This window comes from Lissotriton vulgaris, chromosome 1_1 (assembly GCF_964263255.1).
Source record: "Lissotriton vulgaris chromosome 1_1, aLisVul1.2, whole genome shotgun sequence".
Lineage (NCBI taxonomy): Eukaryota > Metazoa > Chordata > Amphibia > Caudata > Salamandridae > Lissotriton > Lissotriton vulgaris.
In genome coordinates this window covers 1,164,157,691-1,164,177,721 of record NC_141685.1, presented here as the reverse complement: position 1 = coordinate 1,164,177,721, position 20,031 = coordinate 1,164,157,691, and the positions used below count along the sequence as shown (strand labels likewise).

Sequence of the window (20,031 nt, the reverse complement as noted above, 5' to 3'; positions counted from 1 at the left end):
GCACTACTTACCCGTGAGGGTCTCAAGGTGCTGGGGGAGGGAGGTGCTGCTACTGGTCGAAGAGCCAGGTCTTGAGGAGTCTTCTGAAGGCCAGTAGGTCTTGGGTCTGCCGCAGTTGGGTGGGGAGGGTGTTCCAGTTCTTGGCAGCGGGGTGGAAGAAAGATCTGCCGCTGCCGGTGGTTCTTTGGATGCCGGGGACTGTGGCGAGAGCGAGGCCGGTGGAACGGAGCTGGCTGGAGGGGGTGTAGAAGCTGAGTCGTTTGTTGAGGTATGCTGGTCCGGTGTTGTGGAGTGCTTTGTGTGCATGGATGAGGAGCTTGAAGGTTATCCTCTTGTTGACGGGGAGCCAGTGCAGGTCTCTCAGGTGGGGTGTGATGTAGCTTCGGCGGGAGGTGTCGAGGATCAGACGTGCAGAGGCGTTCTGAATGCATTGCAGATGTCTCAGGAGTTTGGCTGAAGTTACTGCGTAGAGGGCGTTTCCGTAGTCTAACCTGCTGGTGACGAGGGCCTGGGTGACTGTTCTTCTTGGTTCTGTGGGGATCCACTTGAAGATCCTGCGAAGCATTTGGAGGGTGTTGAAGAAGGAGGAGGAGGCGCCGTTGAGCTGCTTAGTCATGGAGAGGGTGGAGCTGAGGATGACCCCTAGGTTGCGTGCGTGGTCGGTGGGTGTCGGGGCTGTTCCCAGTGTTGTCGGCCACCAGGAGTCGTCCCAGGCTGAAGGGGTGGAACCGAGGATGAGGACATCCGTCTTGTCCGAGTTCAGCTTCAGTCGGCTGGTCCTCATCCATTCGGCGACGGCCTTCATTCCTTCGTGGAGGTTGGTTTTGGCGGTGTGAGGGTCTTTGGTGAGGGAGTGGATCAGCTGGGTGTCGTCGGCGTAGGAGATGATGTTGAGGTTGTGCTGTCGGGTGACATGGGCCGGGGGTGCCATGTAGATGTTGAACAGCATTGGGCTGAGGGATGAGCCCTGGGGTACGCTCATGATGATCTCGGCAGCGTTGGAGGGGAAGGGAGGGGAGGTGGACACTCTGAGTTCTGCCAGAGTGCAAGGACGTGGTCCAATCCAGGATCTTCTCTTGGGTCTCGGCGTCATGTAGGCTTGTTCGTAGTGTCCAGTGGCAGACCGCGTTGTAGGCGGCTGACAGGTCCAGGAGGATGAGGGCTGCTGTTTCTCAGTTGTCTAGCAGGGATCTGTTTACTTGGTCGAAAGCCGAGGACAGAGCTTTAAAGACCAGCTGTATTGTCTTCTTAGCTATAGTATATTTCCCCACTATCAGCTGTAAATTTAGGCACTGCTCTGTTGTACCCCTACCTTTTCTGAACCCACATTGTAAGTTTGACAATACTTTACGCTCATCTAGCCAATCTGTTATTTTCTTAAGGATCACTCTCCCCATTACTTTAACTGCTAATTCAATCAGCAATATTGGCCATTAACATCATGGTTCCTCTCTCTGCCCTTTATTGAAAACTGGTATAATTGTAGATTGAGACCAAGACCTCGGCAAGCCATGCATAAATACATGTGTCAGTATTTTAGATCATAATGTCACATTTCACTTATAGAAATCAGCCGGGACACTGTCCTGTCCGGGGGCTTTATTACTGGTCATTTTTGTTATTAGCTCACTTACTTCTTCGTCATTAAACAACCAAAGTATAATTTCCAGCAGCCAAAAGCAAGGGGTTTGAGGTTCCCGTATCAACCTGGTCACCATATATGTGTTTAAAATGAGTGAACCACTGATCTTCAGGTATGGTACAATCCAATGGGCAGTTACTATAACCCATAAAAAATGGTTTGTTGACAATCTCCCAAAACCTAGCTCTGTTTTTGATGACATCTACAGACTGTAGGTTATTCCAGGATTCGTTTTTAATTTCTGCTTTACATATTTTAAAGTTTGCTTATACTTTTTCCTGAGTATAGCTATTTGAGCTTTATCTTGGGGAACTTGCTTCAGTGCATGGCGGGTTTTGAAAGTAGTCTGGCCACCTGTTGGCAAATCCAGTCATGAGCTATTAGGATTACTTCCCCCTTATTCGTGCTATCTAGGCAAAATCCAATATCATCCCTGGAAGTTTCTAATAGATCATTGAGAAACTGTTCCAGGACTACCTTGCTCCAGTTGAGCCTAAGGCCCTGATCTTTTAGCCTTACATTAGCACTTGTGTTGCCCACCCCTGGAATTGTAATTTTCTCGTTACCCCAACCCTTCCTTAAGTGTATGGGATTGTGATCATTTAAAATGGACCATTTAGCTGTGGAAGATACAACCTGAGGTAACAAGCTTTTGGTAGCAAAAATATAATCAATTGTATAGTTCACACCTTTTCCCTTAAAGGAGGGAATACTATCCTCACCTTATTGGTACTCAAATGTAATAGGCCAAAACCAGCCAAGATATCCTCTAGAAACCCTCCTTGCTGTGTATGCTCAAAATGCAAATTTGAGCAATTCTTGGGGCCAAGAACATCAATGACATGGTAATCCTTTGAGCACAAATGTATATTGAAATCCCCTAAAATGATCATCGAATAAAGTGTTTTGCCTATCCCTATATGACTCTAAAAAGCATTTTGGGCTAAATAAATATGAATTCAGAGTTTCTCCCAAAGGAGTTATAAAATTCACAATAAGTAATTTAAATGCATTTACAGGTGTTGTTTGAACCACTAAGCAGTTGCAAGAACCAGAGTCAAGCTTGCAATGAGTACCTAAATTATTAAGGTCAGTAAGCTAACCTTAGCTCTGCTCGCTAAGGAAGGCCCTCCGGGTTCAAATAGGTTGTGTAACCGGTTTTACCAGTTTTCCAGGTTTCTTGTTGACCCACCACATCATACTCCCGTAAAATATTTACCCATCATGTGTAATTTATTTTATTTTTTAAGCTTGCTACATTCCCACTAAGGGCATTAAGATATTTGTTTGTACTAGCTACCTTCTTTTTAGTAAGGCAAGGTTTATCAGTCCTTAAGTTAAACTTACTCTGTGTTAGTGAGGGGAGAGGTGATACTAGTCAGTCGTTAATATCCAGCTGACTCAGTGGCGAGAATCTATTTGTTGTTTCTATTCTGTTTTCAAGTACCCCTCCCCCATGCAAGCCTCCGCTGGTCTTCAGTGGAATGTGGTAGATCTAACGCATGAGGGAGACCATCCATTTTTAGGTCTCACTAGAGCCAGCACGCATGCGCTGGTCTGCAAGACATTAAGTAACTGGCTTTTAAAAGTGCTACCAAAGGCAGACACCAGCTTACTGTTACGCGCATAAGCATGCGCAATCTCTTTCACTTTCGGGTGCGCGCGCTCACAACTCCCGTTCGCGCCCGCACTTCAGTTTCACTTTTTTGTGCTGTTGCGGCGCGCGCATCAGTAGACCAGTGCTTGTTTATTTTGAGGCATATTATAATCTGAAAAGTGTATATAAATGTAGAGCGCTAACATGCATGCTTCGCTTATACATAGACTTATTTAGAATAATACTTGAATAATGCCCTTTTTGTTGCATTAGAAAAATTACTCAGCGTATCTAGGATTCCAGTGGACAGTACATCAAAACTTCCCAGTTGGATATGGCCATATTAGCATGCAACACTCACGTCAGCTTCTAGTACATCAATGGCCTTGCCCTCTTTCCATGTTTATTGTGTGAGTTTTAGCGGGTGCTTTGGTTGTGTGCACTCATGCCGGCATGAGCTGTGCGCATGCGCAGTAAGCTCCATGACAGCGGCTCTCACCCAGACATGGATGATTATGATCTGTACGGAGTGGAGGACGATGACTTCGAGAGCTAGTTTGCTTCGGAGCTGGAGGCTCTGGCAGAGCTAGAGGGTGAGCAGAGGAGGGTAGCTTGCTGGAAGTATGGTGACTTTGCTGTGTTGCCATCAAAGTGGCATACAGTGACATAAGCAGCCCCGATGCATCAGAGTAGGCAGAATGACAACACATCATTAATCTTTTGCCCTCACTCCTGCAAAGTGGCCTCAGGTCATTATGCCACCTTCTACTACCGTTACCTTAGCATAGTGTTGAATGACATTGCCATATTACATGAAGTCTTTGCATGGTACGGCACACACTTGATTCTAATGTAAACAACATGAACATATCTAAGGTCTGACACTGCTAGTGCACGAAAAAGAACATAAACACACATATATAATCTTATAGCAGGTGGACATTAATGCATGCCATGCTGACATTCTTATCCTGACTTTGTTTTCTAGCTACCTTAAAAAGGAAGGATATCCATATATAAGTTATACGTGCTGCATTCGTTATTTATTTGATTTTAAAAAAATAGTAATCAAATCTTGCATCCATAATTTAGATGTTATTCTACTATGTTGATGTATTGTTTTCTATGTTGAGGTCACAGTACCATCTAGGATGTCACCATCCCTTTTCTAATGCATGACTACATCATTGTTTCGTATGAAGAGAATTAAATGTCCTTAGCTCTGTGCTGATATCATCATGTATTATGGTAATGCCAGCCCGAAGTTGCTGTTCTTGGAAAGACTATGCTCATAGAGTAAGGCCTTGTACAGACAAGATTTTGTGAGCCAAGGTTTGCATATATAGTGCCATATTAAGGACCACTTCCAGCAAGGATTTGCTGTATCTTTTCATTTGGAAGATGTCTGCTATGTTAAAGCACTTGTTTGACTTCGACTCTTCCTTAGACAAAATACTTGATTTCCATGTTGTTGCCTGGAGCCCTATGCTTACTATCTCATTATATACAAACGCTGCCATGTCCCCTCCGTCTCGTCGGTGCACCAACATTCTGTTGGGCCTGTAACTTGGCATCAGTTTTTGGTGATGGGATCACTGGTGTCCAGGTATTCCTTGTAGGCCAGTTCCTTGATGAATTGGCTAATTTTGATGAGTGTTATCTTTTCTAGGTATGGCTTGATTGCGTAGCTATCGTGTGACCTTATGTGATAACAGAACATGAACTTTCAGAAGTTCTACTGAGAGGCACTTGGGCACCACCCACATGTTGGTTACCTTGGTATCATTTGATTGAGAAGAAGTTGTATGCCTCCAGTGAAAAAGAGTGCTTGTATTGCACTTTTTGCCTTCTGGGAAAGTTTATGCTCAGGACAGCAGTACGGATGTCATTACATTATGGTGGCAAGCAAATTATGGAGGCTCTAGGCCTAATCTGTTTATTATGAACAGTTATAATAAAGACAGAAAACCTGATGTATTTATTGTGAAAAGCATATGTTAAAGTCAATATCCATTTAGGAGTGGATTTTTATCATTCTGTATTAAAGTTTGCCGAAAGATATTTTGTTACATGGAATCTCACAGATCACCATATCAGGTTAGAGTTTTGGGCTTGGTTATACCCTCTGGCAAAGTGTTGGGTTAAATTATTTGCACTGTGATGTTTGTTGTTTTGGCCCTCTTAGGAGAGATACTATTTTGCTTTGTCTGCGGTAATTTTGTGTAGATTTGTAATTTTATAAATGTATGTCTCATTGATAGATACCTTGTGGGAAAGCCTATGCTCAATACTGTAGGCCAGAATTGTTTTTGGTGACAAACCAATGATAAAGGCTACAAGCTTGAATGGTTCACTGGGAAGAGTTATGTTCAATACTATTGGTCTGATCTATCCATTATGAAAAGTTATGGCAAAGGCAGGATGCGTAACTATTGTATTATGAAGAGCGGTTGTTTAAGCCAATAGACCTTTAATGACGGGTTTTATCACAGTGTGCTACAGGCTGTAGACCGGTATTTTGTAAACTCCAAACAAAGGGTAGAAGAAGGATTCATGTTTTGCCACTTGTCCTCAAAGATATTCCAGGAAACATACAGAAATATAGGAAACCTAAACATTTGGCTAAAAGTCACACAACTCAACCTTCACCTCTGTGGAACTACCCCGTCACCCCCCTGGCCTGGCAGCTACCCCTGGGACTCATACTCCCCCTTCTCTGTGTTCACCCTTCCCCTCCCTGGCACTCACCCTTGTTTAAATCTGTTATCAGACTGCCTCCCAACTCGTGCAAAAACTGGTCTGCATAAATCTTTTGGGTCTACTACCTGGTTTACATCTCTAGGTGGATAAAAAAATAGCCAAGTGGCAGTACTCTGATATTCCCTTGGTCCCAATTAAGCCCTCCATGAAACAACCTCTCTGCTATACCAGCCTGGCCAAAGTTGATAATGATGCAGTCACCCTCTCCTAGTTTAGTTCTCCAGCTTACCCATCCCACCCGTCTAGCCATGATAATATTGGAGGGCGCCTGTACCTCACTATCTGACAAGTTTTTACACCCAAATGTTGTTATACGGATGAGCTCTGAGCTAGATTCAGTTGTTTCATCTTTTAGCAGGGGTACCCCTGTTAATACCGCTACCAAAGGAGTAGCCTCAGGGGGTAGGTGTAATCTGCATCTACTACCGACCCTGTGTATTGATGTTTTACTGCGCACTAAATGAGCTGGGTTCTCTGGCTGAGAGGGAGGATGGGCTCCCAAGTGAATTGGATTTGTTTCTGCCATCCTGAGGTTAATTTCCTTTCTAAACTTAGCTTTGTCAGGGTTGGATACATAGGAATGCTGGTTTTTGTCTCGCTCTCCTCCAGCAGACCTCTCCCTCTATCTACTTTGGATGGTATTTAACAGATTATTTGCAGCATGAGTGTTTTTATCCACGCACCTGTATTCAAAAAGAGTCTTTATTTGGGACATTTTCCCCACTAGCCCTTCTACAGTACCTATTTGTTCCCACAGTAGTGATTGGACTTGAGTCTCTCCTCTTGGTTCTGTCTCGCGCCGGGATGCCCCCGGGTAATCTGAGCGCGCTATAAATTTCATATAATAATAATAATAACAGTAGCCTGAACAAAGTTGACTAAGTTCTTATGGAGCGTCGCAAGTAGGGGTTCTAAACGCGACTGGATAAGGTCACCCACATATGTTTTCACGGATGGATGCAGCGGGTGAGCGCAATCAAAGGGCTTTTCCAAATCCTGCCATGATAATACTTTGACCGTGACATTACCAGCTTTTAAGCCCCCTTTCTTCCTTTTTTTAGCGGGCTATTCTTAAAGGAGAAGATGTATCCGCACCCAGTTTGCCTCCTTCTACTGATGAAGGTCCCAGTGGTCTTGGTGGAGTAATACTTTGCGTGAGAGCACCCCGCTCATTATCTTGATCAGCTGCTCTGCCTGGGTGTACATTCACTCGGGGCTCAGTGGATAACGTATTTGATATTGTTTTTCAACCCCCAGGCCTAGCTTTTCCTCTGCGCTTTGAATCTCCTCTGTCAGGGCTCCCACAGCTGTTAGATACAATATAATGGAGGCACAGTTTTGAGGCAATTTCACCTTTTCCGTGTCGGAGTTGCACGGTAGTTTGCTCTTACTCATGGTATCTTCCAGATGAAGGATAAAAGAAGGGTAGCCCAGCCTCTGCCCGGCGCTGACAGGCACAGACGGGCCTGCCCTTAGCCCGGGCTTTGCCTGGGCGAGCCAGCGTGTCCTATGCTGCGGGAGTGCAGCGACGCCTTTGTAGTGTCGGGAGGGCTGGCTCCGCCTCCCTACGCAGAGTGAAGAATGCTGGGGGACAGAGTCCCACCCCAGCTGATTGCGGCAGGAACTGGTAGGTGCACAGGCCTCAAACAACCCTTCTGTTAGCTCCCACTCACTTTCCAGAGACAGCTAGACTTACCAGCACCTACAATGCACAGACACAGCAAGTACCAACGATGTTGACCTAGAAACAATACACATTGTGAACAAGTCCAAGGAGAATTTCATATACAGAAAAACAGAAGCTAAATATGCTGCTATTATTACAGAATTCACATTCATACAGAGAAATTCTACTCAGTTGGACTCAACAGTACAAAAACATTTTCTTAACAAACACATGCAACTACACAAACTGCAAGTCTACTAGTGATGAAACCGCAAGCAGGAGACCACAGAACAGGAAATTGAAAACTTTGCACTAGAATAAAAAGTAGAAATGAACCACTCAGAAATGTTGACAAGAAATAAAACAGTTAACATTATAAAACCCTATGTCTGCCCAACACCACTTTAATGCCAGCCACACACATCGCCAACCAGCCAGTCGACACAGCCAGTTAAATCCCCAGTTCAAGCATGCCATCTGCCAAACACCAGTTTACACACACCATCAGCCCAGTGCTAGTCCACACACACACACACACACATACACACACACACACACACACACACCGCCAGCCACACACACAACCAGCCAAACACCAGTCTGCACACACCTCCAGTCATGCGACAGTCCACACACATGTCAAGCAAGCACCAGTCCACACAAACCACCAGCCCAGCGCCGGTCCACACACACCGCCAGCCAAGCGGCAGTCCATGCACACTGCCAGCCAAGCGCCAGTCTATGCACACTGCCAGCCAAGCGCCAGTCTACACACACTGTGAGCCAAGCAATAGCCCACACACACCAAGTACACGCAGACTGTCAGCCGAACTCAAGTTCACACACACAAACTTTCCCCAGTGTCTAGTGGTTTTCTGCCACCAACTGGGGCAGATAGGCCTAAAAATATGGCCAATCATCCCCCAAGGCAGCAGAAACTGCCAAAATGCATGCCTCAAAAAACAGAGGAGCGACCCTTGTCTCCCTGACTTATAAAAAAAAAATACATTGTGACTAGTGGCTTTCTGCCCCAATTGAGGGCAGATTGGGCCTACAAATATGGCTGATCTGCTCCTGGGGAGATGGAGCAGTAAATGGCCAAATAATTGCCCAATAAAGAGGAGCTACTCCCCAACATATAACAAAAAAGAGTCCCTGGTGTCTAGTGGCCCCAGAAGGGGCAGAACATTTCTGAAACATTTCCACAAATACAGAGAAGTGACCTTGCCCAAAGGGCTACTCCCCGACATATAAGAAACTACAATCCCTGGTTTCTAGTGGTCTTCCCCGCCCCCAGCTGGCAGATCACCCTAAAAATGTACCATCTGCCCTCTGGATGGGGGGCGGATTAATTAACAAAAACTTTTCCCCAAGGGAAGCGACCCTTTACCAAGGGGCCGCTTCCTGTAATCATTATAATAAAAAGATTCTCTGTCTTCTAGTGGGCTTTGATCCACCGAGGGGCTGATTGCCCTAAAAAAATGCCAAATCAGCCCCCGGGGAGGAAAGGGGGCGAAACACGGTCAAACATGGCCCCAGGGTAGCGACCCTTGCCTAAGGTGCAGCTTCCCAGAAATGCTGAAAAAACAAAGCCTGGTTGTCTAGTGGGTGGAATTCATGCTCCACGATCGCGTTCCCACCAGTGATCGTGGAGCTGGAATCCATTCTATACAGACGGGGGGGGGGGGGCTCGGGGGGGTGGTGAGTCCTTTCTTAGTTTAAAGTTTGCTCACTACCAAATCAGTCACATCCACCACCGGCTTAAAGTAGAACCTCTTAAATGTGGAATCTGAAGACCAGTTTCTGCATTCATAATGTCCTCCAAACGAATGCCCAGGCTGAATGTTTTCAAGTCCATTGCCCCTCTCTCTGATTGCGCTCCAAACAACTCAACATTTATACCTGCTACCTGCATGACGCAACATACCCAACAAGCGATTGTGGGTGAAGTAACCGCTTTATACAGATTCCACAATGCAATGGGTAGTTGCCGCTCGCCCGGCGGACAGAGTTCTTCAGTTATCTCCTCATAGGTCTTCAAGCACTGTACCAGATACAGCTTGGGAAAATCGGCAAACACTGAATAAGAGATAATTCTAGTATTGGACTTAGTCCATCTTCTGTCTGTAGTCCATCTTCTGACTGTGAAGGAGACCCCTTCTGGGGAAAATACTATACCTGTAATATCAAGGACTCTTACAACCGAGACCCTTATACGTGACAGAAAGCACAACAACATGGCCAGTTTGACTGAAAGCTCCTTCCTAGACATAAATCTATTGAGCTGCCATGAGAGGAATAGGTTAAGAGTTTGAGTAACATCCCAAAGAGCCGAATAGCGAGCCTCCAGCAGCAAGGAGAGGCAAACACCGGGGACCCATCAAACGGGCATAACCAACAGAAGAAGCTGAATGAAAGGAATTAATGGAATGGTAGGCCAGACCATTGGAAGCCAATTCAGACAAAAATATAATATCTGGACTTCATTTGTAACCACTGGATCAAAGCCCCATCGCAGACACCAACCCATCCATTTCGTCCAGGCTGACCCATACCGCTTAACTGTGCTGTCTGTCTGAGGCTTGCGATAGGAGGCTCTCAGCCTGTCTCAAAAGTCCCGGGATTTTCAGTGTTCCCTTAAATCATCCATACCATCAGGCGCAAGGAGACTTCTTTCACGAAACGGTGTGGTGCTTGGTCCGATTCAGGAGAAAAGTGTGAAATAGGGGGAGAAGGGTTGGAGAATCCCAAGAAAGTTTCATCAGAACTGGAGACCAAACCTCCAACCTTCAAAAGGGCATTACCAGGACCGCCTTAGCTTGCTGCCTCCGTACCTGGGCTGAAATCCTCGTAATCATTGAGACTGGGGGAAATTCACATCCTCTCTCCTGAATCCAATTTTCAAGGAATGTTTCCATTGCCACTGTCTGTGGGTCTGGCCTCCAGATGAAGAGCCTGACCACCTGATGGTCCAGGCATGAGGCAAACAGGTCCATTGCGACTGGTCCCCACTTACCTGAGATCATTGCGAAGACCCCCAGATCCAACTTTTACAAACTCGAAGTGAGGAGATGGCGGGAGTGCCAATCCACCACCTGATTTACATTACTGAGGAGATACTCAGTTGTGACTGATACATGATTTGGTCCATCCTAGATGCTTGATGTAATGCACTGCTGATTCGTTGTCCATCTTGGGGAAGACACAGGATTGAATTCTGTCCTTGGTCCAACAATGGACTGCAAATGACACAGCCAGGAGCTGTAGACAATTGATATATAACCTCTATTCTTGGTGATATCAGCTTCCTCCTGTGAAGAGTTCCTACTGTGTGTGCCCCAGCCTAACCTGGTAGCGTCTGATTCCATGACCAGATCCGGGTTTGAGCCAAAAACCACTTTCCCGTTCCAGGCAGCCATGTGGACAAGCCACCTCCGTATTTCCTCCCTTGCCTCGTCCGACAAGGCTAAGAGTATGTTGGCCCCTTCTTAAGTGGTGTTCTTTGAGACACTGTAATGCTCGGTAGTCCGGGGGTCCTGGGAAGATCTCCTGGATGGATGATGACAGTAGGCCCACCAGGCAAGCAATTTCCAGAGGGATGTGTGTTTCCTGGAGGTGGGTCTCTGCAACATGTGCCTGATCTTTGCCACCTTCCGGGAAGTTAGGCTCAGAGTGGCCACTGTGGAATCTGTCACAAACCCTAGAAAGTTTATCTGGGAAAGGTTCAGAAGAGACTCTTTCTCTAATAATACAAACCCCAAACCCTCCAGGAGGTGTAGTGCTGTATGCAATAGAAGAGAGTTTTCTGGGGCACTGACCCAGAAGGAGCATGTGCTCTAAGTAGATGATGATCCTCATTCCCTGCGCTCGCAGGTGTTCCAAAACCGGTTTGAGGACCTTCGTGAAACACCACTGGGCTGAGGGCGGCCCGAACATGAGAGCCCTGAATTTGAATGTCTGGTAATGTCAGATTAACTGGAGGAACCGCCGATGGGGAGAAAACATCAGTATAGTGGACAAGTGCCTTTTGGGTCCAGACACACCATCCGATTGAACGACTGTAAAACATCCTTCAGGAGATGAATACACTCTATTTTGAAGTGACGGTACACCAGCCACTCATTAAACTCCCTGAGGTTGATTACCAGTTGCTGACCACCGTCTTGCTTGTGGACCAAGGTGAGATTGCTTTTTAAAACATTGGGGTGGGGCAAGAACAAGCAAATGGCCCCTTTGTCTAACAGAGCCTCTACCTCTTTGTCCGTAAGATTGACAGCCTGCAGAGAAAAATGTATTAGGCAGGGTGGCAACTCCTGGTGTGGAGGCAAATAAAACTCAATCCGGAACCCCCTGACTGTCTGCCAGACCCATGCATCCATCATGAGGGAGGCCCATGTATGGAAATAAATACACCAGATGGCCCCCTAGATGGGAAGAAGGGTGCACACTCACCATTAGTGGATTAGTGGGACGCTTGTCCACTGAAGGTGTCCTGCCACAGAACTGCTGCCTTCTGGTGGGGTAGAATGGGATGAAATGAGATTGGTCCTGCCACTGTTTGGAGCCTTGTTCCCTGGAGAGAAGTTAAGAGAAGAAGCGGCTGGCTGAGGAAGTTGAGAGGAGAAGCGGCAGGCTAATAAGCCCCCTGGAATACCAGAGGGTTGAAAATTCTCTTGAGGGAAGTTTGTGCCTTATCTAGAGACAAGAACATCATGACAAAGTTCCCCAACTCTTTAATGAAGGGGTCGCCGAAGCGACCACCTTGGGCCATTGCCCTCACTTCAGAGGACGTCAGGTCTCCCATCTTTGGGTCCACCTTGAGAAGTAGAGATTGGCGTCACACGGCTGACAGCACACAGTTGGCAGAGTTGCCCAGATGTCGGTCCCTTGCTCACTTTACCACTGGATTCAAGCTAGCCTGACTGATGAGGGGTGTTACCCCGAAACCGGTCCCAGGAGGCTTGTTTCCGGTCCAGGGAAGACCTGGCTTGGCAGTTAGGTTTACTCAAGCAGTCATTGCATCCTCCCAGGTAGACAGTGGCTTCCATACCATAATTCCCCTAGCCCTTGCTGTTTTTTCTTTACAGTGATACAGACACTCCTCTACATGATACATTCACAAAAATCTAGAAAGCCAGCACCCATCAATAGATATGTCCTATTTGGGACATTTTAGGTCTTGACTCTATAAGGCACGCTTGCGTTGTCTCGAAAAGAGACCTGTTGTATGTACTTTGTGTGCTTCAAGCCACCCATAGGCTTTTCATGTGCTGCCTCCCTCGGCACTCCATTATTCATTCTCCCCATTTGCCCATGGCATGCATTCATCATGTCTCTTCCCGTCTTTAGCCCTCCCCTAGAGCACCAACCAATTGCCGCTAACCATGTGCAGGGGCTGTTTTAAGGCATTGTTTCAGGACCACTATTTTATTATTTAAGAAAGCTTTTCACAAGTCCTACTGTTTTTACATGCACCGTTATTTGTTTCCTACTCATGCCGCCCAGGTATTTCTTTATTGATCATTGCCTCCCACAATCCCTCTATGTTGCTTTCTCACTCCATGTTCTTTCACTGTATGTTGTTGCATCCTCTCTCTGTCTCCCGCTAGGTTTTTTTTGTGCAGTTTTATTATAGCGCTCCGTCAACCTGAAGTGATTATAGCGCTTACATGAACACTAGTTACATTGCACAAGGATACATCCATTTCTTAGTAGCTCCAGAGGGATCAAATGATTTGCCCAGAATCACAGGATGTTGAGCCGACGCCGAGATTCCCCAGCTCGAAGGTCGGCAGCTCTGGGCGTTACGTCACATCCTCTCTCTTAATCAGTTGGACAATGATCAGTACAGACCTAGGGACAGTGTGCCCTGCTCTGTTCAATAAAATGTGGCAATATTATTCAACTTAATTGTAATACTTTGTATGCATTTTTCCACGGCTAGAAAAGCCTCCTAGGATTTACGATCGTCTGCTCGAACATTAACAACCGAACATCAAGTTAGTAGGTGGGACGTCTCACTGCTCCCTGTAAGTAGCTCCCAGAGCCTCCAGCAACATGGGCTTTGAGGCTAACCGCAGTCTTTTCAGATCGCAATTCCATGAGTCTCTGCAGCCAGTTTGATTTGATTGGGCGCCTGAGGTTGTCGGGCAGAAGCGCGTACAGGGAAATTTTTTAAAAAGTTATCCACCTCACTGCTTTTATCCAGAGAGCAAGAGGTTGGAAGGAAGAAACTACATCACTGCAAGAAGTGAAGCAGATGCATCCCTTGAGGTTTGAGAGGTAAGCATGATTCCTGCAACCGATTGCAATATGTGGATGCCTTGAATTTCATGGCGCACCCAGATGCCCACAGTTTTAGGGCTCGGCTCCAGCCAGTGTGCATTTGCTGTCTCAAAAAAGAGACCCGTTGTATGTACTTTGTGGGCTTCAGCCCACCCAGAGGCTTGCCATTTAATACCCCAGCAGTAGATGCTGTATGGACAAGTGCTTCTTTCCTTCTCCCACTCACCCCTACTGCTAGAATTGTTCATTGGAATGTGGTATCTCTCCGCTATGATATATAATTATTACCTTACTGTTTTTTTGCTGAGTACTGAATTTGCGCTGGTTAGTATCTTTGGTTGTCAATCACGTTGTTCTTTCGGATGAATAGAAAATCCTTCCAGTCACCTATGCCTGCTATTTTCAGCAATAGCTGTGCATGCTTTTGTCAGCTGCCTGCCACATCGAAGCTTGTTTCTCATTTGTAATTACTCAATCAAACCACTAAAAGATGAGATCTAAAACCTGATAAGAACACCTCTCTGATCACTCACATGTAACACAAAATGCTTTACTCCTTAGCCCACAGCAAATACAGCATTCTTCCAATCAAGCTCTCCCCCTCCATTTAGAATGCTACCCTTCTGGCAGAGTACTTTTGCACCCTGTCGCACTGTATTAACGCTAGGTAAATACAAATATAATACAATCATATAAGAGAGCTCAAACATGCCACAAAAGGATCAATGGGGTATGTTATAAAAATTAACTCACTCCATTTTTTTTTATTGACTTTAATATGTGGCTTAAACTCTAAGGGCCACATGCATCATTGTAATTGCTTAAGTAATCGCTAAAATTGTGATTACTTGAATTGCAATTGCATTCAGGGAATCGCAAATTGCGATTCCCTAAATGCAATGCAGCAACCCCAAAAATATAGTGATTTTGCAATTAAGAAACGCAAATTACCATCAATTCAAAGTTGATGGTAGTTTGCGAGGACTTCGGAAAATGCATAAAAGTGCATTTTTCAAAGTTCTACGTTTATTTATTTATATTTTATTTTTATTTTATTTTAAAGGTTTTATATAGCACTGGCTAGACCCGGAGGTATCAGAGTGCTTTACATGAGTATCAGACCATAGTTGCAGGTTACATCGTTACAAAGGTTACACAGTTATTAGAGCTTGGCGACCATAGTTACATGTAAGGTCGAGACAAACAAAAAGGACATATACGTAAGGGAAAAAGCAGGTAAGGGGAAAGATTCAGGGGAGGGGGTAGGAGCAGGGGAAGAAGACCGTGTGGAGGAGGGAAAGAGGACGGGAGGCTGAGAGACACAGCATGGAAAGAGGAGGGGGAGGGTGACGGGTACACAAACCGGTAGACGAGTCAAAGCTGCGTCCAAAGTCCAGTAAGCTGTGATCCCAGGGGAAGTGGTATCATTTCCCCATCTCTGTTGCGAGAGGCTCCCTATAGGCAGTGGACTCTCTCAGAGGGGTCTCTGAGACTCCAAGGCCTACCTACTGGACCCTTCCCCAAAAAGGGGGGAGGGAGTTCTTTGGCAAGAGGTGCCATACCATACCTCTACTGTGAGTGGCTCCCTTGACGCTGTGGACTTTCTCAGAGGGTTCACTGAGAATCCAGAGTAAGAATATTCGATCTTTCCCAAACAACGGGAGAAGGAGTGCTTAGTCAAAAGGCAACAAGGCACAGGGGGCTAGGAAGAGGGTCGGAACTGGCAGGTCAACAGAGGGGGAACAAACGGCAAAAGAAAATCACATTAATTACTGAAAGATAACACATACAATACCCGGATAAATTAACGATCCAGAAAAAGACAGGATCCACGAAAGGCAAGAGTCAGGGAGGACAAAAGGACTTTCACACATACATGTCCTTGGGGCATGTGTGTGTGCAACATGCGTTAAAATTGCATATTCAGGGGTGCATCAGAAATTAAATTAAATGAAAATTACATTTATAACACATGCTAATACCCGGAGGTGTCTAGGTACAGCGGCTCCCCCTGATATACTAGCCAGAGTGGAAAGTTAACATGCAGTGAGGGCTACTTGTTAAAAAGCTGAGTTTTTAAAAGTTTATGAAATCCCAGTAGATTGTTTTCTGTCTTTATTCGGAGGGAGTTTCACAATCTGGCTGTTCTCAAGACAAAATCTCTCTACCTCCCCAGGAGGCCCCCTTGGCCCTGGGGATTATCAGATTTGCAGAGGTCGCAGAGCACAGCTGCCTTTCTGGAATATACCACTTGAACTTGTCTGCAAAATATTCAGGGCCCATGCCATGTCGTGCTTTAAAGGTGATACAGAGGGCCTTGAATTCTATCCTATTTTAAACTGGAAGCCAGTGTAAAATTGGAAGGGCATGGGCCACTGATTGACGTTTCGGGATGTTGAGTAGAAGGCGAGCTGTGCTGCGTTTTGGAGAACTTTAATTTTTTTGAGGAGACTGGACTATATTTGGAAACAGCCCACTACAGTAATCTATTCTAGACAGGATCAAGGCTGAAACCACGTTTTCTGCAGTTCTGACGAGATGTAGGGGAGAATTTTCCTGATAGTTTTGATTAAGTAAAAACATGCAGAGTTGATTGCGTTTATTTGCCCCTTGAAGGATAACTTGGTGTCAAAATAAACTCCGAGATTTTTCACCTTGGAGGTGAGAGTAGGGATCTCTCCCATTTCCTGAGGTCACCAGTTGGGTTGCCAAAAGGAGGGATCTCGCCCAAACAGGAGTACCTCGGCTTTCCCCATGTTCAGCCTTAAGCAGTTTTGGAACATCCAATGCCCGACTTTGCGCATGCAGTCCTGAAATCTCCGAGCATTGTTCGTTGAGTCCCCTGAAAAAGATGCTATGATTTGTGTGTCGTCGGCATACGACACTGTCTTGAAACCGAAAGACCTAATAAGAGAGCATAGGGGGGGTAACGTTGAAAAGTGTTGGGCTCAAAGAGGAGCCCTGTGGCACCCACATGGAAAGGTGAACCAGGACAATGTATGTCCGCCAAGCTCCACTCGTTGCTCCCTGTCACAGAGAAAGGAGTTCAGAAGGGCCAAAGCCTTGCCCCTGATCCCTACAAGAAACAATCGGTTTATCAGGAAATCATGACCCACTGTGCTGAATTCCGCTGAGAGGTCTAAAAGAATCAGGGCAGTCTTCCCATCCTTATCCAAGACCTCTTATTTCCTCCGACACATTAATCAGGGCCAACTCAGTGATGTGCTGGGTTCTAAAACCATATTGGGCACTGTCTAGCATAGAGACAAGAGCTAGATGCTGCTGGCATACCTTTATCACTCGGACCGTCTATTGTGGTGGAGGGGGGCATTTTAATGCCCTCCCATCCCCTGACGGGTAGATAGAAATAAGTCTGAGACTGTTTTGACTTTGGCTTAAAAAGAGTCTGCAAGCCGGTTGCAAAAGTCTTGGTCTACTACTGTATTTTTCTGATCAGGGTGTCCTTTTGGCACTGTTGCACCCTTGAAATTGCATGTGCAATTTGCGTGAACCTATTTGGTACTCGCAAATTGTGCATGCAATTCCCATTGATTCCTATTGGCCTCTAAGCCCATAGGAATGAATGGGAAGCAATTCCTTATTTGCGAATCACAATTTGCGAGTCGCAAATAACGAATGTGTAGGAATCACAAAAAGACAATAGCATATTGTCTCTCAACATTTGAACCGCTTTGGAACTCAATTTTGCAATGAACTAGGTCTACATTTGTTAGTATAATTGAAATTAGGAGATTGTGAACTGCCAGCTTCTCCAAAGTTTGATGAACATTTTCACCCACTGTAATCGTTGTTAATTTGCTTTGTAAACATTCTAGCAATGCGAACTGCCATTTATTTGTGTGCCAAATGAAGATATATATCTGAGAAACTCTGGTCTCTTTTGTTGTAATGTGTAGATCTCCCAAAAGTTCTGGCCATAACCTTGGTGTAGGCCGAGTTATCTTTAATGTGCTTTGTAAACATTTAAGTGCAGCCATGTGGGGTTGATCTGCTTTTTGTATGTATGACCATGTGAATTTGTCGTGTTTTGTTGTGTAGATCGCCCAGGAGTTCGGGACACAGCTTTGGTGGAGTCAATCCAGGACCGTCTTTCAGATGCCTTGCAAACATACATCATGTGCAAACACCCAGCCCCAGGGAACCGCTTGCTCTATGCCAAAATGATCCAGAAGCTGGCAGACCTGCGCAGCCTTAATGAAGAACATTCAAAGCAGTACCGCTTCCTTTCATTCCAGCCGGAGCACAGCATGCTGCTCACACCCTTGGTGTTGGAGGTGTTTGGAAATGAAATGTCATGACTTTGGAGGTATTCATCAGCTGAACCTGGGGAGGGAAATTGAAAATATTTAGTAACATTCTATCATCAGAAATTAAGGCAAGCCTATTCAACTTGTCTATGCATTTTCTACCATGAAAGTGAGCTTCATTTTCTACTACAGGTGTTCAGTTGAAAGTGATGACGTGGTCAGTCACATTTACCCTTCACTTGTTAATATTTGTCAGTGGAACTTCACAGAAAAAAAGTTACCATTGTTCTCATTTCCTAACAGCTTTCAGCATGTACAAGTTTCTCTTGTTTTGGTGTAATGTCTTTTTGTGATATCGGGTCCACTTGATCAATATATATTTTGTAAGGCATCCGTTAAAGCAGAACTGTCAAATGTATGCTTGCTGCTATACTGTATAATTGTGAAATGTGATGTTCATTATGGAAACAGTACAAAAACTGCTCCTCCCAGATGTAGTTGAGGAAAACACAGCTTGCTGTTGCACAAATTTTGAGCTCATGCTTGCCTTAAATTCATCCAAGTCAGTTCAGGGAAATCAATGTTTGTGTTTTAAAGCTTGTTCTGTATGCCACCGGGCTTTGATAGTGCTTTTTTAATCAATATTTCATTAGACCAGTACAGCATTTTACAGAGTTATAAGATAAAGTCTACAAATAGTTCACTATTAAAATATGCTAAGGAATGTAAAATCCTTGGGCATACATTTTCTATTATTTTCAAATAAATTTAAACAGATTTCTTATGGCGTATTTACACTGTTTAGCTGAATAATAACACCTTGATTCAGGCATTCAGGCCATATAGTTAGTTGGTTAACCACACAAAAGTAAATGCTCACTCCGGGGTATCAGTCCCTCTGGGGTCTTTGGAAACTATTTAGGGGGTTGGGGGTGCACCTTGTTGTGCTAGTTCAGTCAGTTGTAAATCATAACCAAAGGAGGTTCAGAATACTTTCAAACTACAGACTCTCATATAGTACCACCGTAGCAGATGTCACATCAATAAAGATTCAGAAACAATGCACTAAATATTCCATTTGGCGTCTCATACAAGAATCTAAAATGTATGATAGTAAACTGTTGCCAGCATTGTACCTGTCATGACATTGTAACCATTCAGAGGTTTTAGATGACAAAGAAGTCCCATTTCAACACATGTAAAAAAATGAATGCTGTGGCATTTCAAAAAAAGAAAGCAATTAATTATACGATCCATATGCTGCTTCACACTAACAAGTAATGGTTTCTGGAACTGGAGACATGTCAACTGGGACTAAAATAATACAATTCCCTGATAAAAAAAATGATACATTCTTTATAATGCGCACACAAAAAAGTACGATGATCTTTAAAACTGTTTCACCTAGTTCTGTTCCTATAATATTTCTAGCTGTCGAAGGGAAGCATCCGGTGTAACAAACACTGAGAAAACACCATTGTAATCTTTCCAACATTGTATTCTGAATCGAGCTGTTGTTACAGCCTGTCTTGTTGCTAGTACCGAGGTCTGGCAGCTGACATCGGTCTCGTGTATTACAGTGCTGACCTATGTTTTCGGTATTACTGTTTTATTCGCTGACCAGATGACATTGTATAATTTACAAGAGGTATACATCAGCTGTAGATATTTGTTTAGCACTTAGAGTGGGCTTTGGTTTAACTGCTTGCACATTGTTGTCTGTTGCGGGTCTTCACTCTTAATTGGATGACTTATATCCCTATTCTTGTGTTTGTCCCGTCCAGGGGCGTTTCGGTCTCAGTGCGTGATTGAT

The 20,031-nt window shown here is 45.0% G+C and overlaps 1 protein-coding gene across 1 annotated transcript in view; it reads left to right on the top strand.

The window, feature by feature from the left end:
* VDR (vitamin D receptor) overlaps positions 1-19,613 on the top strand; it is a 1,262,566-nt gene extending 1,242,953 nt beyond the window's left edge. Inside the window, exon 9 of the mRNA XM_086964248.1 lies at positions 18,010-19,613. Within this exon, the coding sequence (XP_086820374.1) occupies positions 18,010-18,269 (260 nt within the window). The 3' untranslated portion in view covers positions 18,270-19,613. The remainder of the gene's footprint in view (positions 1-18,009) is intronic.
* Positions 19,614-20,031: the final 418 nt, after the last annotated feature.